Genomic DNA, 22,164 nt, shown 5'->3' with positions numbered 1-22,164 from the left:
AAAGGGCAAAGTCACACACACCCACACACACACGCACAAATGTACGTTGGTATTTGATATTCGATATTTGATATGTGTGGCATGATTAATTTTGTTAGGGATGTTATTTGGATCTGCAAAGACCGAATTAATACCTAACTCCCAATTGTTTTATTCAAACATGATGACATAGGAAACTTTGGTGCCGAAGTCGATTTTTGCACTCTCGCAAACAATGTCTCCTGTTCATCCAAGCGTGAACACATACCACACAAAAAAGGTACCAAATGATTTGGGATAAAACACTCTTTCATAAGACATATATCAATTTAATGTTCATCAATGATTTTCAAAATAATTAGCAATTTTCTAGGTGTAAACTTTTTTTTGACTCACACTGTATAGAATATAAATTTTTACTAGACTTAAAGGTATAGACCCGTTCTGGTCATGCGATTGCATTGTGAAAGAAACATTGTGGAATCGATCAGAAAAGGATGATCATCTAGCATATAAGTATTGGTGTGTACTGCAAGGTTCTGGAATCATCAAAATGATAAGAAAGTTGGCCCAGTCTTGGTAAAGTTACAAGCACTGTACACAGAAAGATGTATATGAGACTATCCATCTGGTCCGAATAGATATAATAATTTACCAAATATATCAATTAGTAGGTGCATGGTTTCCCAGCAAAATTTCTATCATCAAGCATTAGTCAACACATATTCTTACACATGATTGGTAATAAGAGCTTCCAATAAAAATCTTACTTTGAATAAACTATGAACACATGTAACAAACATCAAAAGTTGATGTTTGGATATAATTTTTATTGAATATATAATTTGAATATTAAGAGATTGATTTGTATTTCCCCTCATTATAATCGTTTCTTGAGTTTTATTCTCCAAAATCTGTGCAACATAATAACTATTATTCAATTCCAATTTCTGCTATTTACTTGTCTTTTTTGCTTCACTTAAACAGACATGCCAGTGACACCTGAGATAACATATTGCAATTCATCAAGCTTAAGTTTAACTTTATGCATTGTCATCAATAAGTTTTAGTTTTTGTTTTTGTTTTAATTATGATTATGTATAATATTTTAGGCATCCCCTGATGCATCTCCTGGAGTCGGAAGAAAAGACTTACAGGTTATAGGAATTTTACATTCCTTTTTTTCTTCCCGGCAACTTCGGGAGGTGCAGCAGGGGAAGCCAATTTTATTCTTTCATACTTTGTACCATTCTTTTGTACCTTGTATTGTATGTTTGAAATGCCAAATAAATAATAATAATAATAAGACAATTTACACAATCTTATTCAAACAAAAATGTGATTTCCTACATTTAAAACATTTATATTTTGGCAATGTATTCTGAACTCAAAGTTATAAAACTTAGGGAATAAAATGAATGCAAGGAAGTAGTACTAAATGAAGAAACAACAACTTGAAAATTTTATATTTCATCATTTGATCAGTTTTATTCTTGCGTTGACATATACAAGCATAAACTGAAGAAAAAAATATCAGTCACACATGTTAATTGCTTCTAAATGACATCATTCTCTCTCTCTCTCTCTCTCTCTCTCTCATTATTCCCTCATATAACCTGAAATGAATTACTTTCAGTCTGCTTCTAATTTTCACTGTAATACACACAACACACACACAAGCTGCATAAATAATTAAATATTATCTTTACATTAATGTCTGTACATTATTTACATTTAACAAGACAGGAAAAAAAGAAAGAAGAGAGAATATGTCCCCAAATACACAAGAGATCAAAAATTCATGTATATACAAATTAGTCTGTACAACTACATACAAATCAGCAAGTTTGGCAGATAAAAGCAAGATCACCTAATTTCATCATCAAATTATGCACATGAGATTTAATCCACACCGCTATACAAAAGCAGACAGCATGGACTTACATTATTAGTGGCACAATAAGATAAGAAACAAATATCATAACACTGCTAACTACCAATTTCACATACAAAACCATAAACATATTAGTTACATAGATAAGAACCACAATGCATGATTCCTAATGTACACTTACATTACAAGTTTACAAATTCCATTTTTTAAAACACCATTTTAAAAAAGCATGAAAGAATAATAAAGAAGCATGCATTTTAATGTAATACTGTAGGCCGGATACATGACACTTACCATGGACGATACATTACAGTATAACAAGTGTACAGTAAAAACTACCAAGACATTAAAATGAATAATAACATTGCAGAACATGGTTCACAAACTAGACTATATTCACCAATGAAGAATTACTTCAGGTCAAGTACATTTAGTTGTGTATTAATTGCTTTAGACAATATCAGACCATCCATTTCACTCTTAGATCATCAAGAATTCTTTGAATAACAGTTTAAAATATTATCTTTAAAAAATAAAAATAAATTATTTTGAAGGAACTTACTGCACTTCTTAAAACATAAAAGCAAAGGTAATTACATCAAAGCTTAAATTACTAACATGAAATAATTAAGAAATCATACATTTGAATTTAATATCGCAAAATAATGGAAAGCTAATGCCTGCCTTCCACCATTACGACACCCGTGTCACAATGACTTCTACTTTTTAGGCATGTTGGTAACTTGATATACTGTAGAGTTATTTTCTCACTTGTATAGGGCGAGAGGATAATCATGCCTTGCAGAGAAATATCCAGACCTTAGCCTCAGGAGGGACAAAAGTTACTGAGATTCAAATATTTTCAAGTAAGGACTTCACCTCAAAAGGCTTACTTATTTCTTACCAAAATATGTCATTTAGAGCAACACCCTCCCCCCCCCCCCTCCCCTGTAATGAAAACCAATAGGAGGTGTGATAGCTCAGTCGGTAGAGCAGTGGTCTCGTTATCCGGTGACCCGGGTTCGAAACCAAGGCGATGCGCTGGTGCCCTTTGGTAAGGCATTAATCCTCATTACCAGGTCCCTCAGAGAGGACCTAAAGCCGTCGGTATTCTAGTTGCTTACTAACAAGCATTTATTGCTTTCTTAGCTGTCAGGTAAAATAACCACCACTATATACTTTGCCTATTCAGGTCCTTGGTTTGCATTGCAGGGGAGGGGGAGGGTGTCGCTCTAACTGACCTATTTTGGTTAGAAGTAAGTTAGCCTTTTGAGGTTATGTCTGTACTTTGTGTTTCTTGATTTAAAATGAGTCTCCTCTCACTTTAAGTTGATACCGGTACACTAAATTTTCTTGATCGGAAATGTGACAATAGGGGGGAAGTGCTCCCTTGCCCCTCCTTCAGATACACTAGTGATTCTTCTATGTTAATATTGGAAGTGGTTCTATGTACACAAAGTTGATAGAGAAGTTGAAAGGCCTTGCACAAAAAGTTTGTTCACATTTCATTCGATTGCAATCCTTGTACTTTAATCAGTAACTGGACAAGGTTTATAATGATCTTGCATTTTAAAGCAGTTGAAAATGAGAACTAATATCTCTACAGGAAAGGTTTGAGAACCAAAAACCTATAGGTCTATGAAAGTTTAGCAACCACTAATATATAAGCTATTCGTCACTGGTTTCGCAAATCAAGTGTGATTTGGTATTTCTTTTTGCCTTTTTAGAGAGATTGTTTTGGTTGTTATGTTTACCACAATAATTTAGCTTTCATGTTTATTACATGACAAATCAATGTACATATAATTTGCTGCAGATTGTAGGTCAGCATTTTTAAGTATTCTTTGATGCATATGTGACTTGAATAAATACCACTGTCATGTGATATAAATATTTACCTTTCTGAATAAATAAACTACAATTCATCACATCTTCCCACCTTAGAATTGAGTGATCTTACTACCTTAAAATTGAGTTATCTAGTAAACATAGGGCTATTACGGTCAAAGTGCTGTCGCTTTGCAAACATAAAGTTATGGAGTCAAATAGAATGTGACAGTCTGACAGGAATAAAAAAATAAAAAGCCAAAAAGGAACAGCCAGTTTGGGACTAACACCACATTAATGCTTTATCAACCTTTATGTTATTTAAGGTAGTTGTTTGCATAGTGCTTACTAATAGGGGCTTTTGCCGACGACGTGTGCCCTCTAGAAGATCTAGATTTGACCGGTTCTTGACAAGATGAGGTACCCAGTACATGACATTCAATAACATTTGAACTGGCACATTTTACAAAGGAAAATAATGAAAGAGAATCAATTTTTGTACATTAGATTCTTTCAGCAAGCCTACTATTATTCTTCAGGTAGTGTTTCCTTCAAGATAGCAAAGTTCAAGTGCTTCTTTTTTGAAAGCTATAAACATCATCTAAGAGAGAAAACAACTAATTGTGGACAATTTCTGAAATGTGTCCCTCCTAAAATGAGCATGTGAGCATGTAAGTTCTTGACAACATGTGCAAGCCAGCTCCTTTATTACCTTATCAGTCATGACAGATTTCCAGTGTTTGCTTTTGTACCTTGCTAATCTCAATGACAGAGTAAACTTATCAAAGTCTATATTGCTATAGATACCAGCAACTTATGTGCTCTCAATGCTATATTACACACATACTAGACATTACATAACAAATGAACAGTTGAAGGGTAATTCATCTTCCATGGATTAATTATATCACTCAAGACTGCAAAATTCAATTTATGTCCCTGTGCATAAAGTAGGATGTAATGCCTTATATAGAAGTTATTGTGAGAAATGTAAGCCTGTAAAATGAAAGTTAAAACCTATACAAATTAAAAAGGAGGAAGGTACTATTGAGAGACTAGTTCAAACATTAGAGGGGTTATGTTATGTTTATCCCCCCCCCCCCCCTAGCATGCATAACACCAAGAGTGAACAAAAGGTGGCGCTATCACATATTTCTAAACATACATCATGTACCCATGCTACCTAGGAGCCTGAAGAAGTGTACAAGCATCTGTTCTTCACATAGCAAAATGTACATGTAGGTCTATTGTAACTTTCAAAATGAACTTAAAGCCTATCTGCACTAGTTTGGCCAAGAGGGATTAGACCTCCCTGCATGGTCACTGACAGGTGGTTATCTCATCAAATCAGCTCTCAATTAACATAAGAAAAAGGGGACCATGGGGGATCAACAGTCACCGCTTAGGGATTGTTTGCTATACAGAGGGCCCACGTACATGTAGCTATAAGTAGTGTAGTGGGGCTTTAATACAATTTTCTCCTAATATTTTGGATCCTACCTTTCTCACCTCTGCACACGTTATGCCCAATACTCTCCTGGTACAAGTCACAAACTTGCTTGTCCAATACTTCAAAACATTAATGCACATAATGTAAAATAATGGAACATACATGTATATACTCAACACCAATGCAAACATGAATATAATGCCATGGACATGATCACTTAACAATAAAGACAAAGTATTTAACAAATGCCATCTACATGTATATGTACCACTGGGTAGTAGCTTGCTACACACATGTATCTGTATACACTGATTCAGAGAGCTGCATGAACATGGAAGTGCGTGCTCATTATCAGCCATCATTGCTGCATCCAGTGGTACATATCACTGACCAATATCCAGCGACAAGATTAATGTTTCCTCTCCCCTATACTGTACTTGTAAATAATAGTCCAATTAATATATTTTATTTAATACATGTAAATATATGTAACAAGAATACGATTCTTGGTTTTAAAAAAAGAAATAATACTGTTTTTATAAAATGGGAGACTGTAAAACTGTAAATCTCAATCGAACACACCACGGACATCATGTCTATGCTGTATTGTACACTGGTATTAGGTCTCATGTACCGTACGTCATAATTTCAGTCTTTATAGCATATTATACATGTATGTACATGTATCTAGGCCATTCATTATACAGAGTTGCAGCCACTTACATGTACTTTGTCCTAATATACAATTGCAGATCATTTGTACAAAATTCATACATTAATGTATGATACACACATTTCAGTATTGCACTGTTTCATGGTAGTGTCAAAAGCTCAACTCAGAACACTTTCTTCTTGACTTGGCATGATAAATTAATCCCAAATCAATTTTAAAGGGAAAGTCCACCCCAATAGATAGTAAGTTGGTTTTAAAAGAAGCAGAAAAATGATAGGAACAGGTTGGTGTACGTTTGAGCAAATCCTGATTAAAACTACCGGAGTTGTGAATGTTTGAAGTTGCAATCAATCAACAAAACAAACAAAAACACAAACACTGAAAAGAAATAAACATTTTGATTTTTCCTCAAGTAAATTGCAGATCATACATGCACCCTATTTATAATCATTGCAAATATGTTCCTGCATGGAAAAAAAAATCAACTCTGTCATCAATAACAAAGAAAATGAAAGTTCATGAAATTTTATGAACAGAGCAAATTGGACAGGAGCTCGCAAGATACATCACAGTGTTGCCAATGATTGATCACAATTCAAACATTGATAACTTTCTTATTTTTAATCGAAATTTGCTCAAACGTTTACTGACCCGTTACTCTCATTGTTCTGCTACTATTAATACCAACTCAAAACCAGTTTGGACTTCCCCTTTAAGTCTTAGAAGCTGCACTATTTCTGTAGATTCCATGAATATGTTGTATTCTCCAAAATGTGATTATTCTTCATAACACCTTTAAAAGTACTTTGCTGAAGCTTGATCCAAACAGGTAGGGAGACTGTCAAAATGATTTTTATGCTTGCCTATTGACAATTTCAATATCCCTAGCTCTATATGAAGATTAAGAAGTCACAAAACTCAAAACGTATAACTAGCACATGCTGGCAAATGGAATCTTTACTGAATTTACTCTATGATTTCATTTTATTATTACAGCATACAAAGAAAAAAGATGCTATTTTTAATATTCCATGTACATGTAGCTACAAAGAAGTATTTGAAGATCAAAATCAACCCACAAAGCCAGTAAAATAGATTGAAAAGAACCTTGCATGAGCATAACTTCACATCCTCTTATATGTTTAAAGGTGTCAGGCAGTGAGATGCAACCTAATTAACACTGTAACATTTTCTAACAAGATGCTAAACATTTACAACTTTAACTTGATACAATGGCAAACATTACATGAACAAAGAAGGGGTTTGTGATGGCACAGCAAAATAACCATCTATCATGCAATAGCTTTGCACGACCCAATTACACATTATCCAAACATTTTTGTTTTAATGCAAAAAAAACAAAAAAAAAACATGGGTTTAATGCAATATTACTTTCTGAAATATCTGAATTTGCCCCCAAGTATTTTTTTCCCTTCATATTTTGATGTTTTTCTTTGAAAATATTGATTTTAAAAAGCTCAAAATATATAGCAAAGGATCCCTAAAACACAGCAATGCATGCACTGGTAGCTAGTTGCACCAAGTTCAGCAAGTTTGTAATGCCACATGCGATCTTTTAATTTTTATATTTTTATTTATCTAGAGTTTTTTTCGTCTCAACCACAAATATCCACACCAATCCAATCGGTACAATGCAATTTAAAGAAAATCCCAACTATAAGACAACATTAACAATAAATCAAATGGCATTTGGGAAATGAAAGGGGTGTAAACTATCTGACCATTGCTTCAGCACCTAAAACATCCTGCACACATCTGGAATACAGTACATGTATGTGACAGTATGTAACAGAGAATGGATGTGTATTTCAGCATGTCAATTCAAGTATAGGGAATAATTCAATATGCAGCAGGAAACAAGCATGCAATAGACATAGAAAATCAATCAGTAGTGCAAATATTCTTTAATACTCAACTCTTCAAAATATACTGCTTTTTAAAGAAACATTTAATGCTGTCGAACCAGATTTTAGAATATTGATCTCATATAGTCTCAAGAATTTCTCCAATCGAAGAGAAATCTCTGCATGACAGTTGAGACAAGTCCTTATCCCAACTCAGTACGAGTCAACTCCATTCACTACTTCTGTTTTAACTTCTTGTTCTTTAACAAAATTAAGAATCTTTACATAATGATGGCACTCAGCGTAAATGCTGATAGAATATTGAGGTCAATTCTTCAGATTTGTTATTATCAAAGTCACTCGCCTTGAATATCACGATGCATAGGATGGAATCATTTTGCAAGGGCTAACAGACTTTCTCTGGGGCAAGGGAATTTGTAAATCTGTAGAAATCAGTTGAAGGGGATGCAACGAAAACAAACTTAATCCAAAAAAAAATTCTCCATAAAACAAAAGAAAACAGGAGCACATAATTTAGAGCACAAATGGTAACTCTCATGGATCAGAGTTGATATTTTCTTTGTTTAAACCAAAGCTGAATATATCAAGCAATAAATACTCTTCTCTACCTTCCCACAATTTTTTAGAATGTCCACTAATCTGCATTGCACAATCAATACCATACTAACCTGCCATATCCTCTCTTCTTATTCTATAATTGAAACTCCACCTGAATAATAATTATATGGAGATTTGCATCCATACTTCACCAGGCCCCTTCATACCTTCTTATCACACCTCTCCTAACACACCCTCTCTGTGGGTAGAAGTGGATGCCCTCTTTCAGTTCATCACTCACTCTCAGATAAAGAGTTTATCCTCCTGCAAACCTACATGTACATGTATAGGTGGACCAGTAAGTGAAGACATCTTCTACTGTCTCTCCCACTTGTTTTATCATCTTCTTTCTCCAGGAAAGCTTCTTGTTGAACGCTCACTTTGTCCAGATGAACAGTCCTTGAGATATTACCTTTGGGAATATCAAAGATATCTGATGCTAATGCTCGAGATGAGATGATTGGTCATGGGTGCCACAGAATTGACCACTGCAAGATTGAGAGATGACTAATGACAGAGGTCAAGGAGATGACCAACTATGCCAGTCCATGACATGTTTCTAAGACAGCTTCAAGAGAAGACCAATAGGGGTTCCAGAATTGACCAATCATGGACGTCTTTGAGATGGCCAATTATGCAAGTCCTAGATCAAGAAGTGACCAGTTATTGAGGCCCAGATGACCAATCGCAGGAGTACAAAGGGTGACCATCCCAAGGTCAAGATATGACCAATCATAGAAATCCTAGCAATTTTGTGCAAACCCACAATCCAGAGGTGACCAGCTATTTAGATCTTGGCAGATGGTCAGCTCCTAAACTTGAACCATCCCAACGGTCCGAGCAGTGACCATTGCTAGAGACCAATCATAGGAGTCACAGGGGTCTGTTGCCTCTCAAGGAAGAGCAGTCTTTGGTCAAGGGCATTTTTAACTGCAGAAATATTATTAGAGAAAAACAAAAGTATTAATGAAAACAAATATAGGAAGGTCACAAAAGAATATAAAAAGGGTGGTTTGTTTGCTAGTTATGTCGTGTACATGAAAAGGTCTCTTTTTTCAAATTACACAATTATTAAGTTAAACAATGTCAGCATGAAGAATGTCTAGCTAATTAGAGATTTAAGACCGACGATTAATTGTTTCACAGTACACTAGAAAGATACATTCATTAATACATCATGAATATAATTTGGGATAATACTCTTTTCCTCTACATACCCACTGTTACCCCCTCCCCCTTAACAATTGATGTTGATTTATACAACTTTAAATACATATAACTTGTTATGCTGCTGGTTATCCCTTTCAAGAATTTACACAAAGCTTGCAGGAAAATATTATGTCTCTATTTGGTATACAATGTAACTATCACTATCCTACCCTTAATGTGAGAGTAGCCAGGAAATTGGTGATTGTGACTTACATTTCAAGAGTAGATTTCTGTCATGATCTGTCCCTGCCTGAAGACACAACCCATGAAGCAGCATTTGAGCAGTCCGGTATCGTTGTAAACACTGTATAATAATAATAATAATAATATAGAGTATTTGTAATGCGCCAACTCCACATGACTAATGTGTTCGAGGCGCATGGAGAAGAAAAACTATATAAGTACACAAAAATTACACACAAAAATGAACAACAACAACGTGAAAGTAAATCTAAAGCTACTGGAAAGCCGCTTTGAACAAATGAGTTTTGAGGGCATGTTAAAAGCAATCTACACTTGAAATTAGGCCTGAGTCGAACCATTTAACAGACGGTTATCCGACCGCATTCATCAAAACCGTTTAGCATTTCTTGCTCCGTTTAACCGTTATTTGCATACATTTTGGAATGTGCTAATAGCCGATGATAAAGATAATCAAAGAAACTGCAATGTAATGTTACACCCTGTCCGCTGCGCGCCAGCTTTCTGGCAGCAGTAATCTCCATGAATGAATTTGTAAACAATGAAACAACCATGCCCTCTTCCCTATTTTCTCACCCTCTCTATTCCCTTCTCTCTGCAATGTGTTCATGTACCTTTTCTTATTACTGCACTCTCAGACAAGCAAAGTTCTAAATGTTTACACATTCGATGGTCAGTTCCTCTCACATCCCTTCTCCCCGAGTCTCTCTCTCTCTCTCTCTCTCTCTCTCTCAATATTAATATCAATCCCTTGCCGACTCGCCCCCCTAAAATAATGTTCATATATAAATAAAATACAAAAATAATGATAACAATAATAATTGAAGTTTTAGAAATATCAATCAACAAAGTCTTGGACGTTGTGAGTAATTTAAGTTTTTGATCACACACAGCCACCCTTTCTATCTAGTCTCACTTGTCTTACTTCTTCACTCTCTCATGTCCCTGCCTGGTCCATGCAGCTCTCTTTCACACACACACACACACACGTACACACACACCTCAAACATCGTACACACAAACCTCAAACATCGGCGCCCAATACACTCTACATGTGCATACACACAGATGGGGAGCACATGACTTCTTGACTCCCACTGAACTGTGTGAAAGCACGTGCGGTCACCAACCTGTAATTTATGTTGGTATCAAACTCCACCCACATAGCTAGAGAACCTTCCTGATTGGTCACTAACTTGGATCAGCTCATAGGATGGTGTGTCTTGGGTGTGAGTGTTACACACTTCTACATAATTTCATATGGCAATGTGGATACATGCAGCAGGGACATGCTAGACATGTCCCTGCATGAAAGGAGCTCTCTCCCTGACCACATGCAAACATTGCATTGCAAAGGCATATATAAACACGTCACAGATCAAGCTATCTTCACGTCGTAACTTTGCAAGGTTAATCATGATATCAGATTCAGATGAGGAATAATAAGACATTTTTTATGTTGTTTATTACTGGTCTCTGTTTAGCAGGATGACCCAATTTGTGCCATAGTCCGGCTCGGAATGCTCAGCCCGACAGCCTGAAGACCATCAGGCGTTCCGAGCTACATCGCTATTACAAATACTGTATTTTCACTTTTTCAGATTATTATTAAACGGTTAAACGAAACCGCCCGTATACTTTTAACGGTTAAACGTTTAGCGCAAAAACCGTAATGACTCAGGCTTACTTGAAATATAACAAATATGTTGTGGCAATTGATTCCATAGGTGAGGTCCAGCGTGTGCAAATGACCGATCCCCCCATGATTTCTTAGTTTTCGGAACAACAAGCAATTGAGAATATGATATAGGATATGAAGAGAATGAAAAGCTACTGTGAAGAAGTATTCTATACTTTCAGGCTTAATGATCATAAGCGCAAATTAAACAGCATCATGACCATCCAAATAAGGATGGCTATTTAAAAGGGAGATTCTAAGAAGGGGATAATGCTGTCTGCACTTTGAAAAAAAGTTATAAAAAAGACAAGTTTTACATCAGCTTTTCAGCAGTGATTATATCAGAGTTGATATCAATGTCTAAAGAATGTAGAGGGCTCCCTCTAAAGGTGACTTTAAGTTACTAATAGAAAAATAGATTTGATTGTACAGTATTTGCCTGCGTTAACGCCGCAGTATTTTTTGAAGAGAAAATATCAAAAATTCAGGGTGCGGCCTTTGCGGCGAAAGAGTAAAACATTGCAAGTCAAAACCATGAAAAAACAGCACAAATTTGTACATATGGGACTACAATAACTATACCACTATGGTACAGGACATGGTCAGTTCGTGCCAATGCATTGCTAAAAAATAAAAAGAAGGAACCTTTCTGGAGCTGCCACGAATGCAATTGCGCATCCAGCTGAAGTCGCACCAAGTCTATTTTCTGATATTTGTATCCATTTCATGCAATTTCATGCAATTTCGGACACTAAATCTGCCTGCAATCATTTTTTAGCTAAAATTCTGGTAATTTATAAGAATATTGATGAATTTGGTATCAGTTTGTAAAAAAAATAGTGTTCTACAAGAAAATTATGATTATTTTTTTTATTTTATATTTTTTCCTTTTTTGAAATGTTAAAGTTGGGGGTGCGGCCTATGCGGCGCTGCGGCTTTATCGCCGGCAAATACGGTAATTCTAGCTGTCGTACTCCTTGCTTACCTCTTGTGTGTTACCAAACATTTCATCCATGCCAGCAGACTGACACTGCTCAATGGCATAGCTATACATGAGCTTATCTGCAGTAATCATTGCAGAGTTAAGATCGATGTCTAAGGACTGTAGAGGGCTCCCTTCACAGAGTTGACGGCTCTTTGTCAGGCAGAGATGATAGACACGATTCAGTTCCTGAAGGACTGTCATGGTAAGAGAAATTACATTTCAAATTATTTGGGATACTATCATATGTGAAAGATGTTCTACATATGAATAGGTACCACAAAACTACTAAAAACTTACAAGGTGTGATTTTAAATTAGAGCTACACTGTATATAAGTGCAGTTTGGTCAGAATGGTCAAATCAGTTTCTAGAGGCTCCTGAAAGAGTATAATTTCTTCTGTGGAATTACAAAATTTGGAGCACCAAATAATCTAAAAGCATTATTTTTGGCAGTGTCTGTAGATGAATGTTTGACTATCTTGAGTTTGTTGTATTAATCTGAATTTCTTTCCAATCCTGGATACTGGTCTCATTTGGATCTCCTATAACTTTAAAATAGGGCAGACTGTTGCAATAATATCTAGTCAAACTAAAGAACAGGATGCACTCAATAAGTGCGCCAAGTTTTAGGACAACCGAATGATCCCTTCTCAGAAATTTTGATGGAGTTCTGATCCTCCTTATGTATCATTTAAAGCTGAGAATCTCTTCTTGAAGAATCAGACCTAATCTAAAAGAAAAATAATATCTAGCGACTTTTTGGTGCTCAGATGGTCACTAAATGCATACCTAACTTTAACCATGGTCCCAAGACTATACCTACTCATAACTCTTATACTAAACATAATCTTAACTTAATCTTAAAGGGCAATCCAACCTTTAAAGTTCATTTATATGAAAGCAGAAAAACAAGATAAACAGAACAGCAAAAGTTAAAATAAATTGGATCAATAATAAGAAATTATGAATGTTTGCAATTGGGGATCACTAAGTCTATGCGAATCTCAAATTGACAGTTTTCTAATTTTTTGTCTGTTTCATTCAAACTTCACCAGTCTAATTCTCCTATTTTTCTGCTTTCCTCCAGAGTAGTTTGCTATCACGGTTGGGTTTCCCTTTTAACCCTACTACAATGCTATAACTATTATCAAATAAAGCCTGCAGAAATGTTTCCAGGAGAAACATGGCATCATCATGAAAGAACATAAATGCATATATAGATATATATATATATATATACATAAATGATAATCAGTTTTTAATTGTGTTTCTGAAAAGACTCTCTAATGTTGGTCAATGTACATCAAATACTTTGCGTACCTGTTCTGACTGCATTTGAAGGTTTTAACCTTGCTGCACTAAACTCTTCTTTAGCCATGGTGAGTGCAGCATTGAGTAACTCAAGGGAACGGGTATACAGTACAAGCTGCTCAGCTAACCTGCAACATATAAACATGGATTGCATCTTGTGTCAAAACTGGTATGGAAGTGATTATGTTTCTTTTACTTGTTAGGATTACAGGTGTCACAGTCTAGTGGTTACGTCACCGAATCGAGGATTGAAGCCCCCTCCCCCGGCGCTAATGTCCTTTGGCAAGACATTAATCCAAGTTTACTACTCGCCTACCCAAGTGTAAATGTGTACATATGCTAGAGCGCTACATATTTAGCCATTGGCTATGACAGGGGTAAGAACGTTTGAGTGCCAGGATCATTACAGTTTAAAGGACATGAGCGCTATATGAGGCCACCACTATTATTATTTCTTCACTCCTCCTCCCTGCTCACCTATAGTTCTCACTGACGAAGCAGACTTGTGAGTTGCTGAAGATGGATGAGCCCTGATTGTAGATAGATTCAGCTAGAGGAACACTTCTTGACTTGGCCACCTCTACAATAGCCTCCACGATACCCAGGATAACATTCAGTCTGTCAACTGTCTCTGTGTGTTCCGCCTGGCAAATCGAAGGGAAAAGAAAAGCAACTATTATTAAATTGCACATCCCAAGTCATGGCTTGTAATATATCATTTGTCACTTTGTGTTAATTTTTATTCTTCTAGAAAAGCCATAAGGAATGTATAGAATAGCATCTATATTTTTGGTAATTCACAAATTTCCTTAGTTCTTTTCGTACAAATGTATTTTTGCAGCTCCCCCCCCCCCCCCCCCCCCCCCGAAAAATATGCCTACATGTACATGTATATGCCTATGATTTTAGTGCTCTCATGCAAATTTTCAATGTGGGTAAATTGCAAAAGAAATGGGTTTTTTTTAGGGTTACAAGTGCAAAAATTGTACTGCAATATCGATGCTTGTCCCAGGCTGCATAACACCTAAATATGCCACAGTCGCCCCTGGAGTTACTCTAAATATTTTGAGGAAATAACTCCAGTGAAAGAATTTCCAAGTGAATCTGATAGAACTCACTGCTAGTAGTGTCTCCTCTGGAAGCTCAGGAGCAACAAATGAGATAGGTCCCTCCATATTAGGAGGTGAGGTGGCAAAGGTCAATGACCCTTGACTTGATGGTGACCCCTCCGTCAGCACAGAGTTACGCCGTGATTGGCTGCCTATGAAGAAGCTGGTTGGGTGCATGGGGGGACTAGCAGCAATTGCACCTGAAAACACAAGAAATACACCAAAAATATTTACAACATTTCTTTTCATTTCTTTTCAAAATGTCATGTACAATGAATGCCTTCAAAATGACCAATCACTACAAAACTGGAGTTTCTTAATTGGCAGCTTCATGCCATGAGAAAGTACGACCTCATCTTATTAGGGATACCTTTATGCTGCTTCCTGGGTTCATAGCTAGGTATCAAAGGCAGCCTTCAGGCATCATTCCTTGTCAATTGTTTAGGAAATATCCTTTAATTATAATCTTGATCATTAAAAAGTGTATTCTTATTGAAGTCATAAAATGTGAGAATTATGTTTCTCAATGAACAAAGGACGTAACTCTTAAACTGAATGAAATTGAAGAAATAATTGTCTTACCTGGGATACCTTCTATGCTGCTTCCAGGGTTCATAGCCAGGTTATCAAAGGCAGCCTTGAGGCATAACGGTTCAGACAAACGGCTAGAACTAGCACTCCTTGGGATGAGAGCATCACGTCCTGGTGAATCTGATATATCCTGCTGTCCATCACCTTCGAGACAGCATGAAGATGCCCTCACACGACGAGACTTGGCAAATGGCATGTTCAGAGGCTGCAAAGCAAAACAAACTTGCTGTATTGATTCAGGGATCATTTCTTGTTAGAAGCAGCAAACCACTTGATAATCAAACTGATGTATCAGAAGTACTAAATACTGGAATACCAAATTATTTCATACCTTGAATCGAAATATAATACATGTGTCATATTGATGTGTGAAGAAGGGCATACAGGATATGGGAAGAACTGCTCCTTAAGTCTGAATATTGTATGAAAACTTGCATTCCTGGAAATTCATTTAGACAGAACAATTTTAGAGACTCTCAAAGAAGACAACATGGTTCAAGAATCTTTAGGAGACCTACTATGGATAGATGCTGCATTGATTGCTCTGTGAATAAGGTGACTATCTACTGTACTGTTACACCTGTATATTCAAATCTTACAGGTACTGTACATGTACACACAGATTCCCAAAGGCCAAAGTGATTCTGTTCTTCCTCTCAACTATATACACAAACAAATCATTAAATGAAGTTTACTCCTTTGGCAAAAATTTCAGGCTTTATTTCTTCAAAGGTATAGTGTTGGGGTTAGGGTTGCAATTGGTTTTAGGTCAAGTTAAGGGTTAGAATTAGGAAGTGTTGGGTCTGGGGTTGAAGTTGAGGTCTTGTTGAGTGGAAATAGACAGGAAACAATTGTCGATGGAGCAAGTGTTGTACACCCCCTAAATGACCAAATCATTGATAAGGAGATTGAGTTGCTATTGATGACATGAGATGATTTCTTACCTCTGAAGGACTGATACCATGCGTGCCTATAGTGAATGTGATCTCATTACCAAAGCCTTTCTTAGTAGGTGAGCCAGCGATGGTAGGTAGTGAAGAAGGTCCAGTGAAGAACTGAGGTGAACTCCTAGCTGGTGATGATACTATCATCAAAACAATTTAATCATTAGTGTATTGGTGAAAATGTTTGATGTTTAATGAAATTCAATTGTAATTCATACTTGATAAGGATTGCTCACAGGGATGCAATATTATATGAGAGTCTCATTATTTATTTTCATAAAAGTATTTACATCAACTTAAAGAAAGTTGCTAATATAACATAAAAATTGAAAGATAAGTGTTTCTGAAATACATAGGGTTAAGGCAGATATTTGATGAACCGACTTGGAGAAAGAGAATAGTCTGAAGAATTTTATTTTATTTACCCTTATTATACGAGACGCAAATTACAAATTATATGTACAGGTGTATTCCAAAAAACAGTATACCTTTCAGTCTACTAGAAAACTGCACATACTTCTGACTAAACTATTTAAAGAATTTAGTCAAGACTGCCTCTAACCACTAACAAAGTATACATTCACCTGTCTAATAATACATAAAATATATCTATTATAAATGAATGAACTGGTCAACTTACATTTCCTTCTAGCTGGTGATGGAATGTTTGTAGGTGACGTCCCTGATCCTTGTGATTGAGGGGAGGAGCCTCTGTAAAGCCCCGCCCCCTGAGAGCACATACTAGGGTCTGTAGATACCCTGGGTATATGGGGAGGTGACGGAGAAGGGGACGTGGGGGAGGCATGAAACTTGTAGAACTTGTGAACCACTCCTGGATCTGATGTCATGGAAAGCAAGAGAAAAAGAGAATTATTTAATTCTTTCCTCAAATTTCATACCAGTAGAACTGATATGCAGGTTTTCTCATTGAAAAAAAAATGTGTCAAAGAGTACTCCACTTCACTGGATTTGGAATGTATATATTTGTCATGCATTTAATTTGCATGTATATAGTTTAACTATTGAATTTGACTGTCCTTGGCTTTCCTTACTAGGTAAACATACTCTCTGAGAGAATCAACTATGCTTCAGCTTCATCAAAGATTGTTCATACTATGGCAGAGTGTTAACACATATACAGTCTGCTACCAGCCAGAATGGTGTTAACCCTATGGTACATTATATGAGTTAACACTCTCCTTATCTCTCAGTAGACAATATTATAAGATGATGACGTGGATCCTAATCAAATGATAGGTTGAAAGCGTACACGTGACCAGGCATTCATTTTACCTAACTAACGCGTAATTTGGATAATGAGCGGTCACTATCCAATTCTAATGACCGGTCATTAGTAAAATCATGTTATAAAACATCATTATATAAAACAAAATCTTATAAATCAATTAATACACATCATTTTGTTTGGGCATTAGTAAAATTACCCACACTCGGTACCTTCAAAACAGTCCAAACACCCTCAGCTATCACTTCATGCATGTTTAACTGTTCCAAAGGTACCTTGTGTGGGTAATTCTTACTAATGCCCTCACTGCTGTGTATTATTTGTATATTATAAGATGCTCGCTGGGCACAATATGCATCTCCAGTAGGGAAAGGGTTAAGAGGTCACTTACTGTATTGACTCCCAGGGGAGGATAATCCAGTAACTTGCACAGGACTAGGTGGCTTATTATCTACCCCTCCAGCCTTAAACACAAACAAATATAAATAAAGAAACAAATATTAACAAAATAATTCAGTATGCTTTCAAAATACTCGATCAATTGGCACCTGAAGATCTTAATGACATCTTCCAAATATATACACCATCTTGTAATCTTTGCACAACAACCTACACATGTAAACTTATCATTCCCAAATAAAGCATACATCCAGAGTGAACAGACTTAGGATGTGCTCTCATGCATTACCACAGGTACATACATAGCAAAACATGCATTTCCCTCCATCCCCCGATTTCAGAAAGTGCCATGTGGTTTAAAAACAAGAGATAGAAGCAAAAACAATCACTGCAAAAACTGCATCAAGAACATCAAAAAGAAAGGATGGAGGGAAGAAAGAAACAGAGAAAGAAAGAATGGAGGGAAGAAAGAAACAGAGAAAGAAAGAATGGAGGGAAAAAAGAAACAGAGAAAGAAAGAATGGAGCAGAGAAAGAAAGAATGGAGGGAAGAAAGAAACAGAGAAAGAAAGAATGGAGGGAAGAAAAAAAGAGAGAAAGAAAGAATGGAGCAGAGAAAGAAAGAATGGAGGGAAGAAAGAAAGAGAGAAAGAAAGAACAACAAATGAAGAAGATGGAGAAGAGTTTTACATAGCTCTTTGTGAAAGCATTTGTTGGTGGTCACACTGTTGTCATATCACACAGGTCTAGCTGGCAGGAAGAACAGTCAAAGTATGGTTTAATAATTTGTAAGAAACATGCTTGGAAAGTTCAAGAGAATATAAGCACCAGCAAAGAAAACTACCAATTTCAAAATATGCCTCTAAGTGGTAATGCTTCTACTTTCTCTCATTGCTGCAGCAGTCTGATCGCACTTTCAAATGGTCCCCAGTGAAAGACGGAACAACACAATGAAAGATAAAAAGGATAAGAGCAGCACAGCATGATTGAAACAGCAGGACACAACAACCATGCCAGATGTTATACCTGAGCTAGAATGCAATGTCTAGCCAACGATGGTGATTGGTTAGGACTGAGTAGTCGTCTTCGTTGGCTGGGGCTGCCGATAGGGCTGCCACCACTGCTACTGTAAGAGTGTCTTATCTACAATCGGTTATGAGACCATGGAATGGGCAATGATGGATGCCATGCAAGCATGAACCAAATATGGAAAGATGAGAAGCAAAATAATTACATATGGAAATAAAATTTTATGGTAACCATCATAAAGTCAAAGTAATACACTGCGAGCAGTTTTATGATACAGTAGAATTGAATAGCAAGTCATAACTCAAATAACTTAACGCACATGTAAGTAGAAAAAAAAGTGCATGAACTTTTTGTATCAATTATTCAACACAATATAGGGAGATAGTACAATGTTGCTGAGGAATTTTTAAAAACATGACTAGGTGTTAGTTTCAAGCTCCATGCACTTCATTTAGTGTTTAAAAAGGTCTTTCAGCCTGTGATTCATTGTCTGAACAAGTATAAATTTTCAAAAGTATGTTTGTTTTACACCTTCTTTTTAGTGTTTTAAGAGTACCAATCACCTACAAATTAATTTCTATACAAGTTAGAATGTATAAAAGCAATCTCTAAAACTTTGCCAAGCAAAATATGGGCTCATGTTGAAGGAGAATGAATAGAATAAAGGATTGCATGAAACAGAACCCAAGTCACATGTTCAGGATCCAAGTCAGACTTAGGCTCTGTGCAGGCCATATTCTATGCGGGGGCATAGGGGTGCATCAACTAGTCTTCTCCAAATAGTTGTTATGTCAATTAAGAATGTACTGAAAACTTGCAATATCTCTTTCTAGAAGTAATATTTGAAGCTCGCATTAGGAGTTCAGTATAGCAACATGGAACCCCTAACATACAGAGCTAAATGTTTTAGGTAATTGGTACACTTTAACATATGTCCTACTTCTCATGGGCTACACATCATATACTAACACAGCCAATGACAACTCAGAATGCTTGGTAATTCTTACTGACTGAGTGGAGTATATTTGTTACCTGTGCATGTATCCTACTTGGAGAGATCAGTGATGACGGAGACTGTTTAGGACTGACTCGATGTCTTCCAGTATTTGGGCTGGTTGATGGACTAGAGGAGATTGGCAAGCTGCTTGGCCTGGTTGTAAATAAAAATTATAACAAATAACTTAAATACATAATAATAATAATAATAATAAAAACGGTGCTTACCACCGAAGTCTCTAAGCACTATAACAAACAAAATACAGTGATACACAATAACATATTGAAGAAGAAAAAAACAAGAAATTACAAATACATGTAGATAGATTCTTTTTCTATGATGCATGATATTATAATATTACAACCCTATGCAATTCCAGAGTTTGGATATCATTATCCTTGCTTTAGCTCTGGGTCCTGTTGAATCTTATCATTGATGGTAACTTTGCCACCAATGGTAACTTCCATGGAATCCTTGATTTTGATTGGCTGTTGAGCAATGTTACCATTGTAGAGGTACTATTAAAGGGAAAGTCCACCCCCAAAATAAGTTTGTTTCGATAGAGGCAGAATAATAAGAAAATCAGGTGAGTGAAAGTTTGAGCAAATTCTGAATGAAAATAAGAAAGTTTTGAATTATTGAAGTTGTGATCAATCAAATACAAATTGGCAACTCTGTGACTTATCATACGAGCTCTCCTTCATTTGCTTTGTGCATAATATTCCATAAAATCATGTTTTCTTCGTTATTGATGACGGAATATAAATTTGTTCCTTGCAGGGGGAGTATAGAAACATATTTGCAATTATTATATTTAGGGTGCATGTATGGTTGAAATTTTTCTTGAGGGAAAATGAAAATTTTAGATTTTTTTAGTACTGAGCAAATGGAAGTTGAGCTCGCATGATACGTCATAGAGTTGCCAATTTGTGTTTGATTGATCACAACTTCAAAAATCCTAACTTCCTTATTTTTAATCGGAATTTGCTCAAACTTTCACTGACTTGTTTCTCTCATTTTTCTACTCCTATTGAAACTAACTTAATTTCAGGGTGGACTTTCCCTTTAATGATAAGTGTTATGCAACAGGACACAGGTAGTCATTGTCAACACATGGTGGATTTCAAGGAATACATGTAAATACTTATGAAATATAATTAATCACTTAAACAATTTTCTTTTTGGAACATGTCTTATAGACATACACAGTTTATAAAGACTGCTTTCCTTTTCCCTTAGAGCCATCTTTATATACAGGTTTAAATGTAAAACTGTCAAAAGATGAAATACACTGACCTTTCACTTGGAGAGGGCAGTTTCCTTCTAACTACCGCAGCCATAATTCTGCCAGACACTGGGCTTGTGCTGGACTTTGGCTGAGCAGAATGACCTCTACTACTTGACATAATGGGAGAAGAATTGCTGGATTAAGGAGAAAGAGAAATGTAAATTAGTGTTATAATCATTGCAAATGAAATAATGCCTGTATTGGAAAATTCAGATTTGATAAGACAGTTTTGTAATTTTTGTTAAAGGTAAAGACCAGTATTGGAAACGCCCCAATTTCAAAAAATGAAATGGAAGCTCTCATTACCAATCATGTGAAAGAATGTTTTGACTAATACATGATGATACAAAATTTGCCGGGAAACCGCCTACTAATTCATATGTTTGGTAAATTTGTTTCTCTCATGGTCTGTGAGAGATATAGGGTAGTCCCATATACATCTTTTTGTGTATAGTGCTTGTAACTTTACGAAGAATGGGCCAAATTTCTTATCATTATGATGATTCCAGAACCTTGCAGATGCTAGATGCTAGATGATCAACCTTTTCTGATCGATTCCACAACGTTTCTTTCACAATGCAATCGCATGACCATAACTGGTCTTTACCTTTAAGTGCCTCATTACAAATGATTTCTTTCACCAGTTACAAATAGTTGTATTTCAATAGGCAGAATGCTAATTGCATACATTCTGTGTTGTAAGGTAGAGCAAGCCATAAGGTTTGTCCTACCTAGCAACAACTTATGCATAAAATTCACATTCTGACTATTGACATACAATTATTTGTAACGGGTGAATGAAATCATTTCCAATCATAAATATCTTTTTTATTGATTGAGAGAGCATATAGCTCTCATTTATTTCTTCCAATA

General features: G+C 36.0%; 1 protein-coding gene across 2 annotated transcripts in view; it reads right to left on the bottom strand.

Moving 5' to 3' along the window:
• Positions 1 to 5,294: 5,294 nt before the first annotated feature.
• The window catches only part of LOC594031 (serine/threonine-protein kinase unc-51), a 41,548-nt gene continuing 24,678 nt past the window's right edge, over positions 5,295 to 22,164 (bottom strand). Inside the window, exons 14-26 of one of the 2 annotated variants that reach the window (XM_011678609.2) lie at positions 21,300 to 21,425; positions 20,039 to 20,156; positions 19,004 to 19,120; positions 17,971 to 18,043; positions 16,974 to 17,171; positions 16,334 to 16,473; positions 15,381 to 15,594; positions 14,808 to 14,998; positions 14,167 to 14,333; positions 13,699 to 13,817; positions 12,380 to 12,573; positions 9,729 to 9,819; positions 5,295 to 9,236 (exon numbers count right to left, since the gene is read on the bottom strand). In XM_011678609.2, coding sequence (XP_011676911.2) covers positions 9,160 to 9,236; positions 9,729 to 9,819; positions 12,380 to 12,573; positions 13,699 to 13,817; positions 14,167 to 14,333; positions 14,808 to 14,998; positions 15,381 to 15,594; positions 16,334 to 16,473; positions 16,974 to 17,171; positions 17,971 to 18,043; positions 19,004 to 19,120; positions 20,039 to 20,156; positions 21,300 to 21,425 — 1,825 coding nt within the window. In that variant the 3' untranslated portion in view covers positions 5,295 to 9,159. The remainder of the gene's footprint in view (positions 9,237 to 9,728; positions 9,820 to 12,379; positions 12,574 to 13,698; positions 13,818 to 14,166; positions 14,334 to 14,807; positions 14,999 to 15,380; positions 15,595 to 16,333; positions 16,474 to 16,973; positions 17,172 to 17,970; positions 18,044 to 19,003; positions 19,121 to 20,038; positions 20,157 to 21,299; positions 21,426 to 22,164) is intronic. The other variant, XM_011678610.2, reaches the window with a different exon arrangement.

The sequence above is a fragment of the Strongylocentrotus purpuratus genome, unplaced genomic scaffold, assembly GCF_000002235.5.
Source record: "Strongylocentrotus purpuratus isolate Spur 01 unplaced genomic scaffold, Spur_5.0 spur5_scaffold_2, whole genome shotgun sequence".
Lineage (NCBI taxonomy): Eukaryota > Metazoa > Echinodermata > Echinoidea > Camarodonta > Strongylocentrotidae > Strongylocentrotus > Strongylocentrotus purpuratus.
Note: the sequence above shows the minus strand (reverse complement) of the source record. Positions and strands in the feature narration are given on the sequence as shown.